At 42.0% G+C, this 22,493-nt stretch overlaps 3 protein-coding genes across 4 annotated transcripts; 1 reads left to right on the plus strand and 2 right to left on the minus strand.

The window, feature by feature from the left end:
• Positions 1–11,135: 11,135 nt before the first annotated feature.
• LOC133110032 (vasopressin V2 receptor-like) lies at positions 11,136–12,847 on the minus strand. The gene is made up of 2 exons (XM_061219881.1): positions 11,983–12,847; positions 11,136–11,656 (listed from the first exon to the last, which is right to left on the minus strand). Exons 1-2 carry the CDS (start codon positions 12,845–12,847, stop codon positions 11,448–11,450), a joined length of 1,074 nt encoding a protein of 357 aa, XP_061075865.1. The 3' UTR covers positions 11,136–11,447.
• A 1,588-nt stretch (positions 12,848–14,435) lies between these two features.
• On the minus strand, positions 14,436–19,275 carry trnt1 (tRNA nucleotidyl transferase, CCA-adding, 1). Of its 2 annotated transcripts, none has more exons than XM_061220494.1 (8): positions 19,121–19,275; positions 18,504–18,642; positions 17,626–17,819; positions 17,241–17,379; positions 16,836–16,962; positions 16,249–16,442; positions 15,508–15,761; positions 14,436–15,164 (listed from the first exon to the last, which is right to left on the minus strand). In XM_061220494.1, the coding sequence occupies exons 2-8, from the start codon at positions 18,640–18,642 to the stop codon at positions 14,916–14,918; spliced, it is 1,296 nt and encodes a 431-aa protein (XP_061076478.1). In that variant the 5' UTR covers positions 19,121–19,275; the 3' UTR covers positions 14,436–14,915. The 2 variants fall into 2 exon arrangements, with proteins under 2 accessions (XP_061076478.1, XP_061076477.1); XM_061220493.1 differs by having other exon boundaries at positions 18,504–18,663; positions 19,121–19,227.
• A 91-nt stretch (positions 19,276–19,366) lies between these two features.
• Positions 19,367–22,284, plus strand: LOC133110414 (von Hippel-Lindau disease tumor suppressor-like). Its single transcript, XM_061220495.1, has 3 exons — positions 19,367–19,785; positions 19,921–20,043; positions 21,136–22,284. The coding sequence occupies exons 1-3, from the start codon at positions 19,587–19,589 to the stop codon at positions 21,327–21,329; spliced, it is 516 nt and encodes a 171-aa protein (XP_061076479.1). The 5' UTR covers positions 19,367–19,586; the 3' UTR covers positions 21,330–22,284.
• Positions 22,285–22,493: the final 209 nt, after the last annotated feature.

Below are 22,493 nucleotides of genomic sequence, written 5' to 3' on the forward strand. Positions count from 1 at the left end.
AGTGATGTTTACATTCATTATTTCTAGCCCCGTGTCTGCTTGACTCTGGGACACATTCTCAAGAAAAGGTTTGTATCTGTCACTGTCCATTCTCTGTCTTTAAGGATATGAAAAACAATAACCACATTAGGATGTTCTGTGCCGCAGGGGGTACTGTGACTGCAGGAGAAAAGAGCTAAACGTGATGCAGTACATTTCTTTTAGCGCCGTGGTCAGCCCTTAACTGCACTGTTATTGCTTTTTCTCTTCACAGCCAACCATGAGCCACAGACAACTTCAGAAGTAAACATTGAATTGTATTACAAGTTTTGAATTATTAATTTAGCTGTCTAGTTAGTGGTCTCAAAGTTCAGCAATAGACATACATTTTATTTTGTTGGGCATAAAATCAGATACTATATTACTCCTTCTAAACACTTGCTGGTGTTGCTGTAGGGTAATTTTTGCCATAATTCGGTACCACGTGGTATATCATGATTTTGTGATATACATTGTGGTAATGTGAGGTTAAGTAAATGCAAAAATGAAAGAAACATAAACATTCCTATTAATCTCTTAATGGTGACGTGTTCATTGCGACGGTGTGTTTTGTTCTTGACGGAGATTTGAATTGCTGCAGGGAGACAGTGGGTGGTCCTTACATTCCCATTCCTGTGTGTTCTGATGGGTGATGAGGAAGAGAATGAGGAAGACTTGACTAGTTCCCTACCAGGGATCCAATTTTTTAATACATATTTTCTACAGTAAAAAAAAACATGTATTCATGTACAATTCTCAATAACAATAGAAAGAGTTCTCTTAAGCTGTTACGCCGTCATGTTCTAATGTATTGCATAATTACATTCGTACCACAGAATTAATACATAAATGAATGAATAAATTGATTAATAAATAAAGAAATGACTGAAACCAACAGTTTCAGCTGGATAAACTAAAAAGCCAAAGAAAAGCTGCTGAAGAGAAACTCACAATTTTATTAGATTTTCCCCATTGGGTTGTTGTGCTTTGTGCCAACAGACAATAATTCTATCTCCTGTTTCTGTTACTACTGTATGATATTCATTGTCAGTTGCCCTCCCTCTAAAATAATGTTCATCTATTCTTTTATTTATAACATCATTTTATTGCTTAGCAGTTATGTGCATCCTCTCCAAGGAATCACCACCTTAACGTGGTGGAGGGGTTTGTGTGTCCCGGTGATCCTGGGAGCTATGTTGTCGGGGGCACTAGCCTTAGCCCCCAGTAGGGTCTCCCAAGGCAAATTGGTCCTGGGGGAGGTGCCAGACTAAGAGCGATTCAAAGACTCCATGACACGGCCTCACAAGCACCAAGATTGGAAAAAGGAAACCGGGGCCCCCTTCTGGAGCCAGACCCGGCTGAGCCCCACTGTGTTGGAGTTCCACCCGGGGAACGAGAGGGTTGCCTCTCTGCGACTAAGTGTTGCTGGGGGGGAAAGCTCTGACTGTCGTTTGTGCTTAGTTCAGAGTATCCGGCCTTCTTGGTGCCTGTCGGGGCGGCAACCTCCCTCACCGCTGGTGGACACCAGCGGTGAGGGAGGCCGTCAAACTGAAGAAGGAGGCCTTTCGGGTTTGGCTGGCCCGGAGGTCCCCTGAAGCAGCAGACGGGTACTGGGTGGTCAGAAGGGCTGCGGCTTCGGCAGTCGCTGAAGCAAAAACCCGGCTATGGGAGGAGTTCGGGGAGGCTATGGAGAAGGACTTTCGGTTGGCCTTGAGGAAGTTCTCGCAAACCATCCAACGACTCAGAAAGGGAAAGCAGGGCTTGTCTCAGGCTGTTTTCAGCAGGGGAGGAGAACTGCTGACCCAGATGTTGTCGGGCGGTGGAAAGAGCACTTCGAGGAGCTCCTCAACCCGAACAACACGTCCTCTGTGGAAGAGGCAGAGCCCGAAGACTCGGGGGAATCTGCACCTATATCCCTGGCGGAAGTTGCTGAGGTAGTCAAAAAGCTCCTTAGCGGCAAGTCGCCGGGTGTGGATGAGATTCGCCCTGAGATGCTGAAGGCTCTGGACATTGTTGGGCTGTCTTGGCTGACACGCCTCTTCAGTGTTGCGTGGAGGTCGGGGACAGTACTTCCAGAGTGGCAGACCGGGGTGGTGGTCCCCATTTTCAAGAAGGGGGACCGGAGGGTGTGCTCCAATTATCAGGGTATCACACTCCCTGGGAAAGCTTACTCTAGGGTGCTGGAAAGGAGGCTCCGACCGACGGTTGAACCTCAGGAGGAGCAATGTGGCTTCCGTCCTGGTCGTGGAACAGTGGACCAGCGGGGTACCTTGGCGGGGTTGCTGGCGGGGTCATGGGAGTTTGCCCATCCAGTCTACATGTGCTTTGTGGACTTAGAGAAGGCTTTCGACCGTGTTTTCTGGGGAGCCCTGTGGGGGGTACTGCGGGAGTATGGGGTACCGGGCCATTGTTACGAGCCATCCGGTCCCTGTATAACCAAAGTGTGAGCTGTGTCCACATCCTCGGCACAAAGTCAAGCACGTTTCCAGTGGGTGTTGGACTCCACCAAGGTTGCCCCTTGTCACCTGTCCTGTTTGTGATAGTCATGGACAGGATCTCATGGCGCAGCTGAGGTGAGGAGAGTGTCCGGTTTGGTGACCTCAGAATTGCGTCTCTGCTTTTTGCGGATGACGTGGTTCTGCTGGCTTCATCGGACCGTGACCTTCAGCATGCACTGGAGCGGTTTGCAGCTGAGTGTGAAGCGGCCGGGATGAGAGTCAGCACCTCCAAGTCCGAGGTTCTCTGCCGGAAAATGGTGGATTGCTCCCTCCAGGTTGGGAACGAGTCATTGCCCCAAGTGAAGGAGTTCAAGTATCTTCGGGTCTTGTTCACGAGTGAGGGTAGAAGGGAGCGTGAGATCGACAGGCAGATCGGTGCAGCGTCAGCAGTAATGCGGCGTTGCACCAGACCGTCGTAGTGAAGAGGGAGCTGAGCCAGAAGGCGAAGCTCTCGATTTAACAGTCGATCTACGTCCAAACCCTCACCTACGGTCACAAGCTTTGGGTAGTGACTGAAAGAACGAGATCGCGTATACAAGTGGCCGAAATTAGCTTCCTCCGTAGGATGGCTGGGCTCAGCCTCAGAGATAGGGTGAGGAGCTCGGACATCCGGAGGGAGCTCGGAGTAGAGCCGCTGCTCCTTCGCATCGAAAGGAGCCAATTGAGGTGGTTCGGGCATCTGATCAGGATGCCTCTCGGGCGCCTCCCTTTGGAGGTTTTCCGGGCTTGTCCAACTGGGCGGAGACCCCAAGGTAGACCCAGAAGCCGCTGGAGAGATTATATATCTTTCCTGGCCTGGGAACACCTCGGGATCGCCCAGGAGGAGCTGCGTTACCTGGGGAGCTGCTGCTGTTTTATGAGGCATATTTCCACCACTGGTACGTGCATATCCTGCTAGATACACTGGAATAACACAGAAAAACAAGTTCTCTTTAGCTCTTTCTGCCCAGCTGTAACATGTCAGGTGCTTTAATACTCTGATAAAGGTGGTGAGATTGCTTTGACAGTCTAACATTACTGGCTGTTTAGCCGAGGGCCCCAGTAGGTGTTCGTCTGTGGCCATGCGATCCAATACACTCCACAGTACGCTCAGAGATCCCCCTGCTGCTAAACCTGCCTACTGCCAGAGCAGGTGTCTCATCATAATAGGCTGATGAAGGGTTCTTATTACCTGGGCTCTGAGAGGGGTGCGTGGGGGTTGGACCCAAAATGCACGACTCAGAAACAATAGTTAAATAAAGTCCCGTTAGGGCTTCATTCGGGACGAGTCCCAGGAGCGTAGTCAACACAAGCAAAGTCCATACACGAAGATCCAGCCAAACAAATATAAAACAAACAAAAAGCACGGTGCCGAGGGAAGAGGCAATCTCGTAGTCGGTAGACGTGCAGGGAGGTCCGGTAGCAGGAGAGCAGTCAGCGGGGCAGATGAACAGGCGGACGGCAGGCAGAGGCGTAGTCGTGGGCGAAGCGGGAGTCGAAACCATGAAACAATCAGCGGGGCAAAAGTACAAAAACGGTAGGCGAGGACGTAGTCAAAAAACAAACAGTGGTCAACAAAACAGAAATCAATGGACGATGGTCGATAACAGGCTTGGATCGTAACGTGTAAACAAACAGTAGTAATGCTCAAGAGTTGCGTAGTTAGACTAGAGGCAGACAATTTCGCAGTGAACAGTAGCGCGACTGGGCTATAAATGCGGGTGTAGACAGGTGCAGACAATTAGTTAGAGCGTAGCAAGGAAATGGAAAACAGGTGCGATGGATGACAAGTTTAACAAGGAGATTAGTAATCGTTAGTAATAAACCTATCCTGCCCTAGCATTAGTAAATTAGTAAATGACATGCACGAGAAACGTAAGGTAACATGAACACATGATTAGTTTGTTAGTCTCTACCCAATCCTGATCTAGCGTTAGTAGTTTTAGTAAATAGACAAATGGAAACACTTAGGGAGTGAATGACAGAAAGAGAGAGAGAGAGAGAGAGAGAGAGAGAGAGAGAGAGAGAGAGAGAGAGAGAGAGAGAGAGAGAAAAGGCGGAACGCAAGGTTTGCGGAAAAACATGTAAAAGTGTATGCATAACAACGACCAGTTAACGTAACAATAAACATGCATCAAAACACAAAGCGAAACTAAGACGATAATCACTCAACATAACCAGGTAATATAATCGTACGAAAACATAACTAGACATGACAAGAAAATAAATCCTAACGAAACATAACTAAACAACATGACGAACCTAGACAACATTATACATGATAAGACACTACGTGACTAAGACAACATAAATAAACATAAATAAACATAAAACATGGCGAGACAGACCTGAAACGTGACAGGCTCAGGAGAGTCCTGTATTTTCCTCTGAGTGAAAGTGAACACCCTCCTCACTAAACCTGAAGGGTTTTCATTCTCACTGCTTCAGAACAGCAGGGCAGACAGATTCATGCAGTTATGTAAACAATTGCTTCTCATTTTCTTGTTTCATTTCAGCATGTCTCCTGTTGAACCGTATGGCTGTACATGTGCATTTGCATACACTTAACGCACATATACTGTACGATTAAAATGTTTCCCTCAGAATCCCATCAGCTATCATTTTAAATCCCCTTCTATTTTTTAGTCTGAACAATGGAATACAAATATAAAGTCAGAATGTGTACACAGAATGATAAGTGCATAATTATCAATCAAAAATATGAGTATTGAGAAGATATTTTGTAGCATCTTTGTACAAACAAAACAAGGATATAGGAAATGCATTTGCTACAAGGACATAAAATAGGTACAGAGTAAGGGTTAAACCATGAGAAAAAATAATGTTAATAGTACATTCTTAATTAGGTTTGTGACAACATTACCTTACATTACATTACATTACATTAATGGCATTTGGCAGACGCTCTAATCCAGAGCGACAAAAATACCCATAACCAGGGATAAGTGCACTGAAAGACCCTAGAGGGAATTACAATTTTAAATGGTTAATGGTAAATGGTTGACATTTATATAGTGCTTTTATCCAAAGGGCTGTACAATTGATGCTTCTCATTCACCCATTCATACATACACTCACACACCGACGGCGATTGGCTGCCATGCAAGGCGCCGACCAGCTCGTCAGGAGCATTTGGGGGTTAGGTGTCTTGCTCAGGGACACTTCGACACAGCCCGGGCAGGGGATCAAACTGGCAACCCTCCGACTGCTAGACAACTGCTCTTACTGCCTGAGCCAAGTCGCCCGCTTTTTTTTTTTTTTTAACTGCTACCAGTACAACAAAGATAAGGACTAGGGTATATTTGATCATCAGAATTTTTATGTTTTCATAATTATTATTATTATTTATGTATTTATTTTATAATACCACGCCACGCAAATATATGAATAAAGCACTTACCTAGCCAAACAAAACTGCCCCTCTTCAAGGCGGGGAGGTGCATCTTCACTGTGCTTGAAGCCACAATAAGGTTTCCACAGCCGTTAGCATAAGTATTCTTATCTCCTTACAGTGTATTTTAAAACAAGTGTCATGTCTCCCTATATAATGAATAAGGAAACATTCACAGGCTTGTGTGTCTGGCGACAAGTGCCCAAGCCAGTCAAGAGACAACAAACAGAAACATTACATTATTACATCAATGGTATTTGGCAGACGCTCTTATCCAGAGTGACGTACAGTTGATTAGACTAAGCAGGAGACAATCCTGGAGCAATGCAGGGTCGAGGGCCTTGCTCAAGGGCCCAATGGCTGTGTGGATATTATTGTGGCCACACCAGGGATCGAACCACCAACCTTGCAGGTCCCAGTCATGTACCTTAACCACTACACTACAGGCCCCCCTACATGTTAAACCGAAGAGAGCTAAGCAGGGCGCAAACTATGCACACTCTCTAAAGAGATGTGTTCGTGTTTGCATCATGTAGCTTCTATAATCTGTGTGGCGATGTTGCTTAAATAATCTATGCAAATTTTCTGTTTTATTATTAAGAACTGAGAACATAACTTGTGTGTTCCGTTGTACGTAGTTGAACTGCACTCTGAGCAGTCAGTGTTTTCAGTGTGTGTCGAGAATTTTATCTTTGGCTAAACATTGAGTTTCTTTGATGCTCCTATTTTCCTTCTGCCTGCCTTGCACCTTGCAAGAAGATATTGGTTACAAAGTGTATTTCTTCTTAATTACCCTGGAGACAAATGAGGGCAAATTAGAGTGTTCAGCATTGTGTTTGAGTGCCCTGTGAGATTCACAGCAAAGCCTCGGCCATTTGTATATATCAATGTGCATTTTCTGTTTTTTTACTTTTTTATTTATGCGTTATTTATTCTTTGTGCTTATTTTGTCAAATAAATAGTGGAGACCGTATCCCATAGGCCGAAGCCACATATGGTTCAGGCATTTTCTATGTATGTTGTTGTATGTAATATTGACACAGTGGCAATTTGGGACATGTTAAACTGTTCAAACAGTTTTTATAAGTAAATATCATTATATATATCATACTTACTGATAATTATGATCATTACTGACATCATTACTATCATCATACTTAAAGTCTAATAGTTAGATCAGTTGTTTGTTCTTTAATTATAGTTTCATAAAATAAATGCACCCAAAAGCAGAAAAAAAAAGAAGTCTAATAAATATCCAATAAAGTGCTCACTGAGTGTACGTGTACATGAGCAATCAAATTTCTACTTTATCAGCACTGGGCCTTTATGGTTTTTCCCTGCATACTACAAAGGCTCTTTAAGATACAAAGTACTGCATTACAATATATATAATCTTTATATAACCCAAAAATATATTACCCTCTTCACACACAGCCTTTTCTTTTCAACAGATAAGGTCTTATACCATTTCTTCTTCTCCTGTTGCCAGATCACACCTTTTGGAAGTTTAGAGTGTGACCCAGATGTGTCAGAGGCATCCTGCCCCCAGCTATGGAGAAACCTATTGAGAGGGTCTGAATTACTGCTTGGCCGTGCTGGGATAAAGAGTTACAATTCAAAGAGCTAGTCACAGCTTCAGACAGATAGTCGCAAGATCACACAGCATATAATGAAAAAGATACAAAGAGGACAAACAGATAGCAGAGTGAGAGAAACTGATAACGTCACTCAAAACCAAATTTGAACTCTCTGGAACCCTCGCTTAGACCCAACCCTATCGTCCTTGTTGGGAGTTAATGTGGCCATCTTTATAATCTATTTTGCTTGCTAGAAAACACTCTAGCTAACCAGTTAGATAGAGCCTTTTCAAAATATACAGCAGTTAAAACAATATACGGTAGGCTAACTTGTGGACTGAGTATGATCCAGAAAAAGGCAATGCATTTCTGCCTAGTTATAATTAGATGATAGAAAGGTAAAGAGTTATAAAGAGCTAAAGCTTTATTTGAAGAAGGTCACAACCCCCTTGTACTTTTCAGTAGTGTGTCTTCCATGATCAATTAAATAACATTTGTTCATAACCTCAACTATTTAGCCATCTAACCAACTTACCTATTTTGGGTCAGAAACATACCCAAGAGTAAGTCACAGGTACTGAAAGAGACAAAACAGTGAATTACAAATATCTATCAATCATTCATTGACAATATAGGTTATTTTCATTTGTGTCCAGTTCTGCAGTACTCTACATGCTACTGCATTTGTACTCTGTTTTTACCAGATTTACTAAAGGATTGTTTGCTTTTCTGAGGCAAAATCAATTGCTACAAGGTTATCAATATCTATGTGATATTTACTAAAAGGGTCACAATGGCTCAATATCACCATTAGCATGTATAGGATTTTGCAGGGATTACATCACTCTTTCTGTGACTTTGCTTTTGATGCATAGCGAAATGTGTTTGCATAGCCTGTACCTGGAATGAATGTTCTAAAACCGGATGGCTATTATGTAAATTAGGTTTAAGTATTCTGTCTACTAAAGCATGCATTCGTTGTGAGAATTAGATGTGAAATCAGGTGGTACAGTAGTTTGCGCCTGATAGCCTATAGCCTGTAGTTCATATACAGGGCACCGGAGAAGGGCAGGCACTCACTGCACCATCCGTGCCGCCCTAATTAATATTAATAATTCATAAAATTAGTCATTCATAAGTATTATTTCCTTAGTTGGAGCACCACCTTTGGCCTCCTTTTTGAGCACTGCCTAACAACATTTTTCAATAAGAAAGCTGTTGTCTTGACCAATGAATAAATAAATAAATAAATAAATAAATAAATAAATAAATAAATAAATAAATAAATAAATAAATAAATAAATAAATAAATAAATAAATAATAGAATGTTTGAATCCCTTTGCTAGGTTTATAAATGTGTCCATCTGGCTAGCTAACAATATCTGTGTAATACACAACTGGTAGCTAGCTAGCAAGTAACTCCAGGCCAGATCAATGCCAAGTCTGGCTCAAAGCCAGCACTGCTGGGCCTGAATGGTGTACTATCTGGGTAGCCTGTTAGCTACAGGCTGTTGGCTACCAAGTTAAATCATTTAATTGCGAAAATAAATACATTTCACATACATTTTGAAATGTATTTCTAATAATAATATGTAAAATATTGGCCATTTCAGGCGGCACGGATGGTGCAGTGGGTAGCACTGCCGCCTCACAGCAAGGAGGTCCTGGGTTCGAATCCCCGTCGGCCGAATCCCCTGTGCGGAGTTTGTTCTCCCCGTGTCTGCGTCGGTTTCCTCCCACAGTCCAAAGACATGCAGGTTAGGCTGATTGGAGAGTCTAAATTGCCCATAGGTATGAGTGTGTGTGTGAGTGAATGGTGTGTGTGCCCTGCGATGGACTGGCCACCTGTCCAGGGTGTATTCCTGCCTTTGGCCCAATGTATGCTGGGATAGGCTCCAGCCCCCCTCCGACCCTGTTCAGGATAAGCGGGTTAAGATAATGGATGGATGGATGGATGGATGGATATTGGCCATTTCATATATCCAGTATTTCCAATGTATGTAAAATGATATATTTTCAATGCATTTATCTAAATAGTATTCCAAATATATTTCAGAATGCAATACAATTTCATTGGAATGTAATATAAAAATACATTGAAATATTGCAAAGCCCAAGTTGCTTGAATTAATGAATGTACAGTGCCCTCCATAATGTTCAGGACAAAGACCCATCATTTATTTATTTGCCTCCTTGTTCTCCATAATTTGAGATTTGTAATAAAGAAACCACACATGTGCACATTGTCAGATTTTAATAACGGGCATTTTTATACATGGTTTCACCATGTAGAAATTACAGCAGTGTTAATACATAGTGCCCTATTTCAGGGCACCATAATGTTTGGGACACAGCAATTCTATGTCCATGAAAGTAGTCATGTTTTATATTTTGCTGTATATCCTTTACATGCTATGATTTGCTGATGTCTGTGACCTATCAACATCATCAGAGTCTGGATATCTTATTTTCAGGTTGGCTTACAAGCAATACTAAAACTCTTTGTATTTGAATGGATCTCTATAGGACTTGGGGGTAGGACGAGATTCAGCGGTAATTATGCTGAAACAGCAGGGGATACATGTGTTGGCTAAATGGCTTTAAGTCATCAAGAGTCCAAGGTATCAAATGAGACTCAAACCACCATGCTGCTGCCAGATATTCAGTAGATGCTGAAAAGAATGGTTTCTCCTGAATAGTTTTTCCACCGAGTTCAACAGGAAAATTTGTCAGTTTGAAACAATTATTTTAGTATCTACTGCTTATCTATACTGCATTTAATAAAATGCCCTGTATTAAAATCTGACAGTGTAGACTTTAACCTTGTGTGTTTTCTTTATTGCAAATCTCAAACTGCAGAGGACAGAGGCAAATAAATAAATAATGGGTCTTTGTCCCAAACATTATGGATTGCAATCTAAGAAAACATTTATTTGATACATGGCTTAATTCTGTCAAACAGTGTTGCTCTGTAATAACCTGTCATAATTTTGGTATTTGAACAAACATTTAATTAAAATGTAATTAATAGTAGACTAAAATAAATAAATAAAATCAGTCAATTGAGAAATGAGCTGTGGGTTGTTTTCTATGTGTTTGATGTAGACTATGCCCCGAGTGGAAATGCTGAGAAAACCGAAATAGAACAAATTATTCAATCTCTTTATTTGGATGTGCTCAGTATGGGGTAGTAGCATAAATTAATTACATGTCTTCTAGATTATGCATTCAATTAATAATGTTTTTTCTTTATATAAATATCATAATTACATTTTACTGGAGACAACACAAATTCAATCTCACACACACACACACACACACACACACACACACACACACATACGCAGAGGGATGAGCGGGAAGTGGGTGTAAAAAAAAGGAATTGCAGTCTAGTTAGAAACATACAAACTAATGTATTTTGCAAACACATCCACATTCAGTTACACCTTTTCAGTAACCCAAGAGTGCATAACTAATTACATTTTCCAATTGATCCACCCTATAGTGGATATGACCATATGTTCACAGATTAATTAAAGCTTTTACGGTACCTCTTCTGAAACATTGGTCTATGAAGAACAATTTAAGACAAATTGAGACACCCTTATAGGCAACAAGCATGTACTTTTAATATAAGCATGTATGCACTTTTAACTTTGTTCCACTGTCAAATTATATTATTATGATACTATATTATCATACACATAGCCCATAGGACATGCAATGTTTTGTACGGAGAACAGCAGGCTATTTACAAATTCGCAAGCAGCTCTAGGTGTCATAGGGTACAGTATATCCTGCGCATGGATCGCAATGACAAAAACTCACGACTCAATATACAAACAGAAAATAGAGAACGCGGCTGGTAGGTAACAGTAGTTATGCGTTGCCGTTTCAAATCATACCCCCAGCTGCTCTTCATGGAAGGAAGCTTGCGAAAGTAGTGTGCCTCGCGGCGCAATTTATCTCGATTCCGAAGGGATCTTGAAGCTTGTGTAGATAGAGCTGATCGTCGTGGCTTCGTCGGGAATGGAATCTTTCAGCTTAGACTGATTCTTGCACAGTAACTTCACCAGTCGCTTTGGCACTTGCCAGCTGAAGACCAGGTAGATGCAGGGGTTCGCGCAACTGTTCAGACTGGCCAAAAGCATCAGGATGGTGAAGATCGCGGCTAAATACAATTTAAGAGATTAGTTATTTCATTAAACAGTTTTGCCCCAAATATTTTCAATTTGCTTATAGTACAAATCCCATCTGCTAATAAACTAGGCTACTAATAAAAGTAGAGTAGCAACTGTAGCCTCTTAAAAAGTAGCCTACATGTTTTCGTTTATTTTTCATAAAATGTCAATGAAATTGTTCACTGGTCGATTAGCCAGTGTTTCATTCCGTAAAATTTATTTGAGTTTTAATTTCACACATTAGGCATATAGAACTACTTTTTCCATGTTGGCGCTTTTTTCGGTGCACAGTAACAGGTAAAACAAATAATCTTACTTTCAATGGGTGCCTTCGTGTCCCAGACAGACCAGAGCTGGACCGTAAAGAAAGGAGCCCAGCAAATTATATACGCCAGTACAATCACCACGGTCATCTTCACTGTCTTTATTCTTGCTTTGGACACCCCCACAACGCTACTAATCCTGGAAGGAAGTGGGTTGGTGACCGCGGATTCCCCTTCTTGGTGTGTCTTTATGTACAGGTTCATCTGTACGGTTCTGCAGATGCGCACCTGGCACACGATCAAAGTGAAAACGGGTAGTACAAAAATTACAAGCGTCGTCCATGTCACGTAGGTTTTTAGTCCCCAAGGTTTAATGAATTCAGCCCAGCAGTCAAACACACCGGGAGCTACTTGAACCCGGGAAAAGATGAAGATCTGAGGAAGGCTCCCGATGAGTGATATAGCCCAAGCTACGCAAACAGGGACATTCCAGCGCGCTCGCCCTCTCTGGAACGTGACCATGGGGTTGCAAATGGCCTGATAGCGGTCAATAGTCATTACCACGATCATGTAGGTGGACGCAAACATGCCAACTATTTGCATGTACTTTACAAACCGGCACAACAGGTCGGGTCCAATGAACCTGTCCGTTATGTCCCATAGCAGCTGAGGGCACACTTGGAAAAACGCGACCACCAAATCCGCCAAGCATAGATGAAAGACGAAGACGTGCATTCTAGAAAGCTTTTCCCGTCTCTTCCACAGCACAAACACAAGCCCGGAGTTAAGGATGCCAGCACTCAGGAAAATAATGCATAGAAGGGCTATTTCAACTTTCGCCAGGCTGTGATCTCGAGGCTGGTCATCGCCCATCTCCAGGGTTAAGTTAGTGATATTCGCATTGAATGAAGTAGCCATTTTTTGACAAATATAGCAGCTTTTCTCGTTTCTCCTTTTTGAAATGTAGAGTACTAACAGGTGGTTTGACCTTCTGAGAGAAAAGTTGGATGAGCTGTATAAATATATTTTAAGACAGCAGGACAATTATTTCCCGTTTACACGTGTGCGCGCGCATTCGAGAAATATGAACAAAGAGTCGAACAGAACTTACTGATTTGCGCATCTGACCACTGTAAAAGAAGGTTGTGCACGAGATAAAGGTTCCTCTGTAGACCTGGGGCAGCGGTTGTATGCTGGGTTATATTTCAGACACACGGGAGCAGGGAGGAGCTATCCTTCAGCACCACACACACAGAGTACGAATTTCTGCGCAAGATCTAACTCTCGTCAAGCGTCTTTCTTTTTCAGATTGGGTAGAGTTTATCAAACCATAAATCAGTCAATAAATTAATCTACTTGTATTCATATGGCACATTTTATACACTGTAATGCAACACAAAGTGCGTCACGGATACTGCATTACATTAAATGAAAAGACAAATTTAAAAGGGATTAGGCAAAAGGATGCTAATACAATAAATGAGATCAATAAAATAAATAAGATCAGTAAACCTAGACCAGTAAGAACACAGGTAAAAGCAATAATGAAAAAGGTATGTCTTGAGTTCCTTCTTAAAACCAGCCAAGGTCTGAGCAGCCATTGTGACACTTTGAAATAGACACTGTAAAGTATAGCAATACATTTATTTTGACAAATAAAGTGGGGATGGGAGTTATAAAACTAGTTGAGAACAAATCAATAACTTTACACAACAGGTCATGTTAAATTATTTAAAAAGAATCTAAGATGCATGGAGAAATAGGGGGCTCAATTACATCAGTCATGGGCAGAGATTCTAATACCATAACAAATATTTTCAACTTTAGCTTTGAAGAAAAAAACAATTTTCTGTGCATTTGGATATGGTAAGCAAATCACTTGTGTAGGTGGTCAAAAAAAGCTTCCTCAGGTGAGAATTTTTCAGCTAATTTCAGAAAAATGTTGCATTGCACATTCAATGGCCTGGTCCTGGAGAGCCACGGGGTGTGCTGGCTTTTGTTTTTACTCAGCACTTACAGGACCACTGTACTAGATTAAAAGCCATGGACTTCAGCAAATCCAATAGTTAGGGAGCCTTAGAATGTGCATCACTGTCCACATGCAAAATAAATTGCCAATGATGATAATTAGTGTAGCAATAGTCTGTGTGGATGAAAATTCACAAAGAACTTGCAGTGTGTTATGGCCCGTTAACAGAGCTTAGTGCTCAACTTTCAAATACAAGAAGCACAGCAGCCTCAACTGGATTGCTTTACTTGAGGCTCATCATGTCTGTGATGGTAGTGACCATCATCATTCATGAAATATTTGTAGTTTTAATAGAGCATTATTTTCATTTATTGGTACGTAAATATCTACCAAGCCCTTATGAAACCACTTGAACGTCATACATTTTATCTTCAAACCACTGAACCAAGTAACTTTAAAGTCATGATCATGATGTTATTACAGTGTATTTTATGATCAACACCAAGTGAACAAGATTATAGGATACAGCAGAAACAATTTCACATTTCACATTTTTATTCTTAGTTTTCCCACAAGCATGAGTGTGGCAAGCCAGCATACTATGCATCTTTTAACAAGTATGTTTTGTTTGCAAAAAAACACCCAAAAAAACGAATGATTGTTGCAAACCGGGAAATCTCACATACGCTTATACCCCACTGAATCAAATATGTTGGCTTGGTGTAGGACTGTCTCTTCCTGTTCAAGCCCCCCTCACTAGACGCCATCTTTGCTTTGCTAAAAGCTAATTTGACTGGAAATGGAAAACGTTCATTGCAGCCACAAGAGCCACCATTAGCTGCCACCATAGAGTACATAATTTGCTTATTGTCTTAGATTGGACAGCTGTGTGAACACTGGCTGCAACACCACAGCCTCAAACTTCCCAAAAGTGGAAAAACTGGGTAAGGGGGTGTGCCCAGGTTTTGGATGACTTTCAGATGCAGGGACGTGCTATGACCCCCTTTGGGTCCCTGGCTATGACCTGACCACATTGTTCAGTAGCTCCTCTTTGTCCATTTGGTAGCGGCTGTCCTTCCAGACGTCCCTTAGGTTCTGCAGTATGAGACCGATCTCCTTGCCGGAGGTGATGCCCATCCTCCTCAGGTCATGGCCGCTGACGGGAAAGCGGGGGATGTCCCAGGTCTGCATCCTCCCCAGCAGCCGCTCCTCACCCTGGTACTTCAGCAACTCACACATCTTACTCTGGGCGTCAGTCTCCCTACACTGTGATGGCAGAAAAGGCATGGCTGCTGTCTTAATAATAATAAGAAGCAGTATGAAATAACTACTGAGAAAACCAAGCCCCCTGCACTTTGGAATTAATAATAATTTTAATAATTCAGCAAATGCAAGGTGGTTGGCTAGCAGGCACACGTGCAGGGCGGGGGAGATGGTTGGCTAGCAGGAACAAGTGTAGGGTGAGGGAGGTGGTTGGCTAGCAGGCACACGTGTAGGGCGGGGGAGGTGGTTGGCTAGCAGGCACACGTGTAGGGCGGGTTAACAGCAAGTGGCTTTGAAGTACGAAAATAAAAAAACGAGAGAGGACGTGAAACATGATGGCACTTACATCGATGATGAAATCGGTGAAGGGCTTGATGCTGTCAGGTTCGTCCTCAGACTTGACAAGCTCCCGCCTGTGCTTCACCAGGAAGAGCCCGAGGTTCTTCTCCTCCCTGGAGATCTTCAGCCGCAGGTCCAGCCGGTCCACCTCGGCCGAGCTCCGAAACAGTGCCGACAGGATCGTCATTGGCTTAGGCGACCAACCATGTGCCTGCTGCCACACCCGCATCAGCTCTGCCACATTCCCCTCCACAGGTAACCCTGAAACAGGTACACTCTGACCACACAGCAGCAGATGGCGGTGGGAGAATAAAAGTGTAACAGGCTGTATTTATTATACATATGAATCATTCTGACTACATATACTATAGTAGATTAAGCCAAGCTTGAATTTTTCCTCATTTTCGATTCTCAACGTTACTCACCATGAAATATTAAAGAGACATCTTTTAGATGCAATCACGTCCTAAGTACTTGAGGGAATTCAATTTAATCAAACGGGGTAAAACTGTGATTGTGTCTGTGATTAATGCTGGTTCTCAAGTGCAGAAAGTATAACCAATGTTAGATCAAGCCAGGACAGTGCCTGGGAGAATATCTGGCAGCAATGGCCCTAATTACATTAATCAACAGCCAGATGCAGATGAAAGTGATCTTTATGCAATTATTCATTTGTTTAAAAAGCTGAAACGAAGCCATGTGGAGGACTGATTGAACAGCGCGACACCGTCTGTCTTGTCTCGCTCACCCATATACTGAGCCATGCCCAGCTCATACATGAGTTCAACCAGATGTGCTGCATGGTTCCCCACCAGCGTCTTCTTCAGCTCCACCCAGATGCGCTCTCCCGAGATGGAGGCCAGCCCCTGGGCGTTCTCCCGAATGGCCTGCAGCGTCTCAAGCTCGTGTTGCCCGGCCTGCCCTGCCACCCTTCCATAAAACCTGTGTGACAATCAGCAAAGGACTGAGAGTGAAGAAAACGAAATCATACAGCCTTCCAAGTAGCGCATCCAGCTAAAGGAATTAGCATACAGCAATATGCCAGATGATGGTTATTATGATTTTATTATTATTATTATAAACATTTATTCATAGCTACATTCATTTCAGTGGGGGTGATGGGAAAGGCCTATGCCTATCAGTGACTGGCCATTCCAAATTAGGATTAAAGTTAAAAAAAAAAGTGTAATAAATTGTTCAAGAATACATTTAAAAAAGAACGTGTCAAAGACCTGAAACAATGAGTGTTGCAGAAACTGGCAATTAAACAGTACCATAATCCCTGCAGTTACACCAATTGCTCTGATCTGGATGGTGTAAATGAAAAATTCTTACCTGAAGTATCTTAGAATTCTCAAGTAGTCCTCCTGAATTCTCGCAACTGGACTACCAACAAACCGGACCTTACAGTTCTTAAGGTCTTCATAGCCATTGAAATAGTCATACAGGGTCCCGTCTAAGCCTAGCAAGGCAACACAATGGCTCGGTCAAACAGAAAAGGCTTTAATTTACCATTGCACAGTGCTTTTCAAATAATTCAAATTAATGTCAATGGCTGACATTGTTAAAGATTTGAATTTGTAAATAATACAATTGACTTATTAACATGTAGTAGATTGTGTTAATGTTATAATGAAATACATCTGAAAATATGGAATGACATATTTTCTGAAAAGTCCAATGTAATCTATTAGTATAAACTGGCTTTCATACATTAGGCATTATGAACAGGTAGAATACCAAAAAACATGGAGTTGATGGTGAGGTCCCTGCGCTCTGCATCTTTCTTCCAGTCAGTGGTGAACTCCACCTCAGCATGCCGTCCATCTGTCTGTATGTCCACTCTCAGAGTGGTCACCTCAAAGTTCTCATTGTGTATCTACGTAGACAAAATGCATGCGGTGAAATGGATAGAGCTGAAACGTGATCTTTGATTATGATCTATTATAATCCATGGCTCTTTTGGAGGGGGAAATGCAATACAAGCAATACTCAATAAAATAACATTTATTGCCAAGAAGCAGCAATAGCTCCATATGAATGTGTCTAAGCTCACAGTAACATTGTGAAAACCTTTAATGTCAGCTGAGAAAGCCGCACTCATTTTGCTACTCATTCTCCTCACCCGAGCAGTGATGGTCCCATGCTTCTCCCCTTTATTATTGATCATCCGGACCCCAGCTGCCTGGAACATGCCCTTCATCTCGTTGGGCGTGGCAGTCGTGGCAAAATCCACATCGTCCGGCCGCTTCCCGGACAGGAGGTCCCGCACAGCGCCTCCTGCTATACGCAGCTCAAAATGGTTCTTCTCGAAAAGCTCTGCGGTATCAGACAGACCAGTCACAACAAAGACACTGAAAGCCGCCGCCTGAATCACAGTCAGCTTCATACGTTATCTGACTGAAAACTGGAACATGGGCTGAAGTAAAAAGAGCAGTTCTGGGTTTTACTTATCCAGCTAACCCCCCTGCTGTGAAAGTGTTGAAGGTGTTTACTACATAGGAGTTGCACAGATGAAAATACCACTCCAAAAGCACTCATCTCATACTTAAAAAGATAACTCCAACATGCTTTATTAAACCTTTATTGGAAGAATGATGCTCTTCAGGTTTGATTGACCAGAGGAACTACTGGAGCAGGTGGGGCTGAGGAATACCTTGCTGGCTGAAACCCTCCTAGCTCCTATAGCCAAATATGTATCATCCAACAGTGCGGTCACATTAATTGTTAGAACTAGATTCCATATCATAGGAATTGTAACTAAACTCAATTGAAAAGCCATTTTTCGACAATTTGTCCCAATAACCAAACATGCATTTCCATCAAGTTGGACTCCGGAAAAGTAGCAGTCATATGTGTTAAAACGTCAGTTTGGTACAGCTTTTCCTGAAGCATTTTTAGTTATTGTGGCCGGCTATGAACTTTTTTCGATTGTATGTGTGGATGACATAATGTTTCCCGTTGGTTTGACATATTGCCTTCATTTGCGGAAAATATCCATACCTGCTATGCTATTCAGCCCATCGGTGAACAATGACTGAAACTCTTTCGTTTTCACCTGCATGGTAAATAATCTTCTGCGATTCCAGAGGAGATGAACTCTGCCAGTCACCAATGGGTTCACAAATACGCGTCCCCACATCTGGGGAAAACCACAATTACACTGCAACAGGACATTTTAATTAGCAGGCTAACGTTATAAAAACAGATAACATAATAATGTAGCATACGTCATTCAACATATAATAAACATAACTGCAATGCGTCGATGCACCAAATCGCCAAAATGCACGTGGAAATGTGTCGGGACCACACTTCCGTGGTCGGAACACCAGAAAAGTACCCGTTGTCAGCGGTGTGTGTTAGGTAGTTGCATATCTAGTAAGGTTGACATGTTAGCTAACCGGACATTTGACTGGACTATCCAATCGCTAAGGTTAATAAGTACTCTTCAGGTTTCCGATTCATTCTCAATTTAAGTTGAAACGTGTCATACTCCAACCAACCGTATTGCAAAGCAGTTTCAAAGGCTTATAGTTTACAATAAATAATCACACTTCATCTCGCATTATTGTATATTTGCGACAAAGGTTTTTGTGGTAAAATTACCACGTACAGACCTGTAACAAAACGGTTTGATTCTGTCTTTAGCTGGACAGCTAGCTACATTTCACATATCTTAACATTGCCCTGGCCGACTGGTGTCAACAGAGGGATTGTGGGATATTTAGTTTTCATTCGTAAAATAGGGAGACTGTTACAAGAGTTACAAGTTAGTTATCCAATGAAATAGCATATTCATATGCATAGGCGGAATCTGGAGATAAGAAGGAAATGACGCAATAATAAATAGCCCAAACAGGAAACAGTCCCAGCCCATGGGCCCAAGGGAAATTTCTCAGGCAAAAAATAAACAAGAGGTAGGGTTTGGAACAGAATATCTTCGTTTGTCATTTCAAGAAAAAAGTACACATAACTCTACGCGTAATTTGTATACAATATACTTGAAGATATCTTGAAATCCATAGTACGTGCAATTTATCTGCGATTTTACTTAGTTTAGATAAGTTAGTGAGTTCAGACGTCATGCCCCAGGACGCCAGGGATCAACCTGGTCAGCTTCTACCTTTGGTTAGATCGCTGATCAGCAGGATACCGTCGCACGTTGCATTTTGCAACAGAAGCCCCAGAGTAATTAATCTGATTTGGATTAATTTCAAAGGGGAGCCGGAGTCCTATGGCACGTTACAGCCCGGCGCTCGACGAAGAATGGCGACTTTTGTGGGTAAGTAAGTATGTTCATGACGAAATACCCGGTTGTCAACGTGCCTTGTGCACGCATACATTGTTGTTAGTTTGCTTTTTCGGTTCACTGTACAAAATCACGAACCACTGATTAATCTCTCCTGTTCTACTTAAGGTCACCCGTGGTTGTTCAGAGATGCAGAGATGGACGAACCTATGTTAGTGAACGGCAGGGAAGTGTTTCTTCCGAAAGCCATGGGAAATGCCCAGGTTGTGCTGGTGAACATCACGTTGCCAGGTAATGTTATCGCTTGTCCGCTTGCTAGACCCATTGTCGCGTTCTACTTGCTACAAATTGAGATTTACATCGAATACGTCCAGAACTACTAATCTTCATCAAATGGCAATTGGGGCAGTGAGCAGGATGCTGTCGAGATTACTTTGACGTCTGCGCAGATGCGATGCAGATCTGTTCTTGAAAAATGTGACCCCGTTGATATCCAATTCCAAAGGGGAAGCCTGTATTCCAGCTTTCTTTGAAGCACGACTTTCATACGAACTGGAAGGGAGAAGTTAACTAGTAATGTTGACCTTTCAATTAACTGTGCGAATAAGGGCCCAGCTTTGTATACAGTACTGTGCAGAAGTCTTAGACATCCTAGACTTTATTATATATATGTTTTGTGTGTGTGTGTGTGTGTGTGTGTGTGTGTGTGTGTGTGTGTGTTAGTATAAAATAACACATTTGAGATTTTTCAAATATTAATTTCCCAAAAGATAAAATTTTACAGCGACATTTTTGTATTCAATTTAAAAAAGTAACATATTTCTGTAAGCAATGTACTACTTTTTACATAAAAACTTGATCAAGGCTGTCTGAGATCAGAAGCAAGGAGCCAACCAAAGTCTGCAGAAGAACTGTGGCAAGTTCTCCAACATGCTTGGAACAACCTCCCTGCTGATTGTCTTGGCCAACGCTGTCCTGCAGTTATATTACTAAATCAAAGATATAGTTGCTCACAGCGGAAGTGGAAAGATTTTTATTTTTAGAATTGCATTATTATGCATTTGGTTTGTGGACTCTTGCCAAAATGCAGAGAAGATGAGGTCCCCCCAAGCTTGTTTTGCCACCCACATGTTAAAAAATACGGAACTTTTGTCGCTAAAGAAATGGCATCTTAAAATGGGTTGTAAAGAACCGTGAGACAAATTACCGTTGTAATTTAAAATCGCACTGTTTAAAACGGAACGAACGCAAAAAAACCGCGGTGATTATTTTACCTAGTATGACTTGTTGTACCTTCAGTTTCCTATCTGTGTAAATTGGCATTGTAATTGTTGGCAAACGTGAGTTCAGTTTCGGGTGCGTGACTGTTTCCCGTGCTCTTAGTGCTCAGCCTGAAGGAGCGGGCGCTGCAGGTGGTGCGGCGCCTGGTGAGTCCAGCAGACTACAGGAAGCTGGAGATTGGGCAGTGTCTCCACGATGACCTGGAGGACCGCCCGAGCGTGCTGAAGGATCTGAGGAGGCTCTCGCGCAGGGTGGAGCAGCGACTTCGGGAGGAGAGGGAGGCACAGCAGACTTAAAGCTCAACCAAACAAGGGAAAATATCCAGATTTTTTTGCAGACCTCCATCACCACTCGAGGTACAGCTGTGGACTATAAACTGCTGTCAGTCCAAAAACTCTCAACGGCCAGCTGCTCAGAAAGAAGTGGTTACTACGGCAGAGGTGTCATGGAAAAATGAACCGGCATGACAAAAACTGAAATGTGCACTTTTTTTTCTTTTTTCAGTTTGCTTCTATACTGGATATAGCTCTCTTTTTTTCTCACTGATTAGTCTGATTTTATAAAGAAAAAAACGTATTATACCAGCCACAGATGGTTTTGATTGTATAATTGCATTGTTTATATTTACAACCATCACCCTTGTGTGGAGATTTTAGGGCAATAAGGTTAGCTGTCTCTTCTCAGGGTTCTCACTCTCCTTGAAAGAATGCACACCATAGCAAGTGATAAACTAATGTGCTTAAGTACTGCTCTCACAAGTGAAATGTTATTCCTACATGAAAGTTTACAGAGCATGACATGTATCCACCTTTCTTGGTTTCAAATCTCACTAATTTGACTAATTTTACACTCTATACATAATCGGTCACACAAGGGTAAAGTTTGTATTTTTGTAATGTAAATTAATGTGTGTCTGGCTTACTGGCTGTCTTGCAAAGTGGGCTTGACTTTTGCTGCAAAATAGTAATATACATCTGCTTTGAGTGGGAACCTTGCTTTCACAACTTAATACAGAAAATCAATCAATGTTGCATAAACTGGATAGGTAATGCGCTAATGGTCATGGGTTAAGTACCCTAAGTTTTATGTATGCACCCGTAATGTGTTTTCCTAAATAAGTTTAGTAATGGTTAATGCTGTTAAGTGCTGTAAATATGTAGATAAAAATTATTGCCCTGCACAGCTTGTATTTTAAGGGAGAGGAATAAAGATGATAAAGTTGCGTAGCATTTAAAATAATGCTGTGAAAAAGTGTCCCATTCCTGATTTCTATATCTCTATGATATTGCATATTTGCCACACTGAATGGTTTCAAAGCTTTAGAAAACATGTAGTACATTACATTACATTAATGGCATTACATCACGCTCTTATCCAGAGTGATGTAATATGCAAAGCGAAACTGAGTAAATACTACACTTTTGTTTTTATTTAATTTATTTACCTTACAATGAAGTAAA

This window comes from Conger conger, chromosome 14, assembly GCF_963514075.1.
Source record: "Conger conger chromosome 14, fConCon1.1, whole genome shotgun sequence".
Lineage (NCBI taxonomy): Eukaryota > Metazoa > Chordata > Actinopteri > Anguilliformes > Congridae > Conger > Conger conger.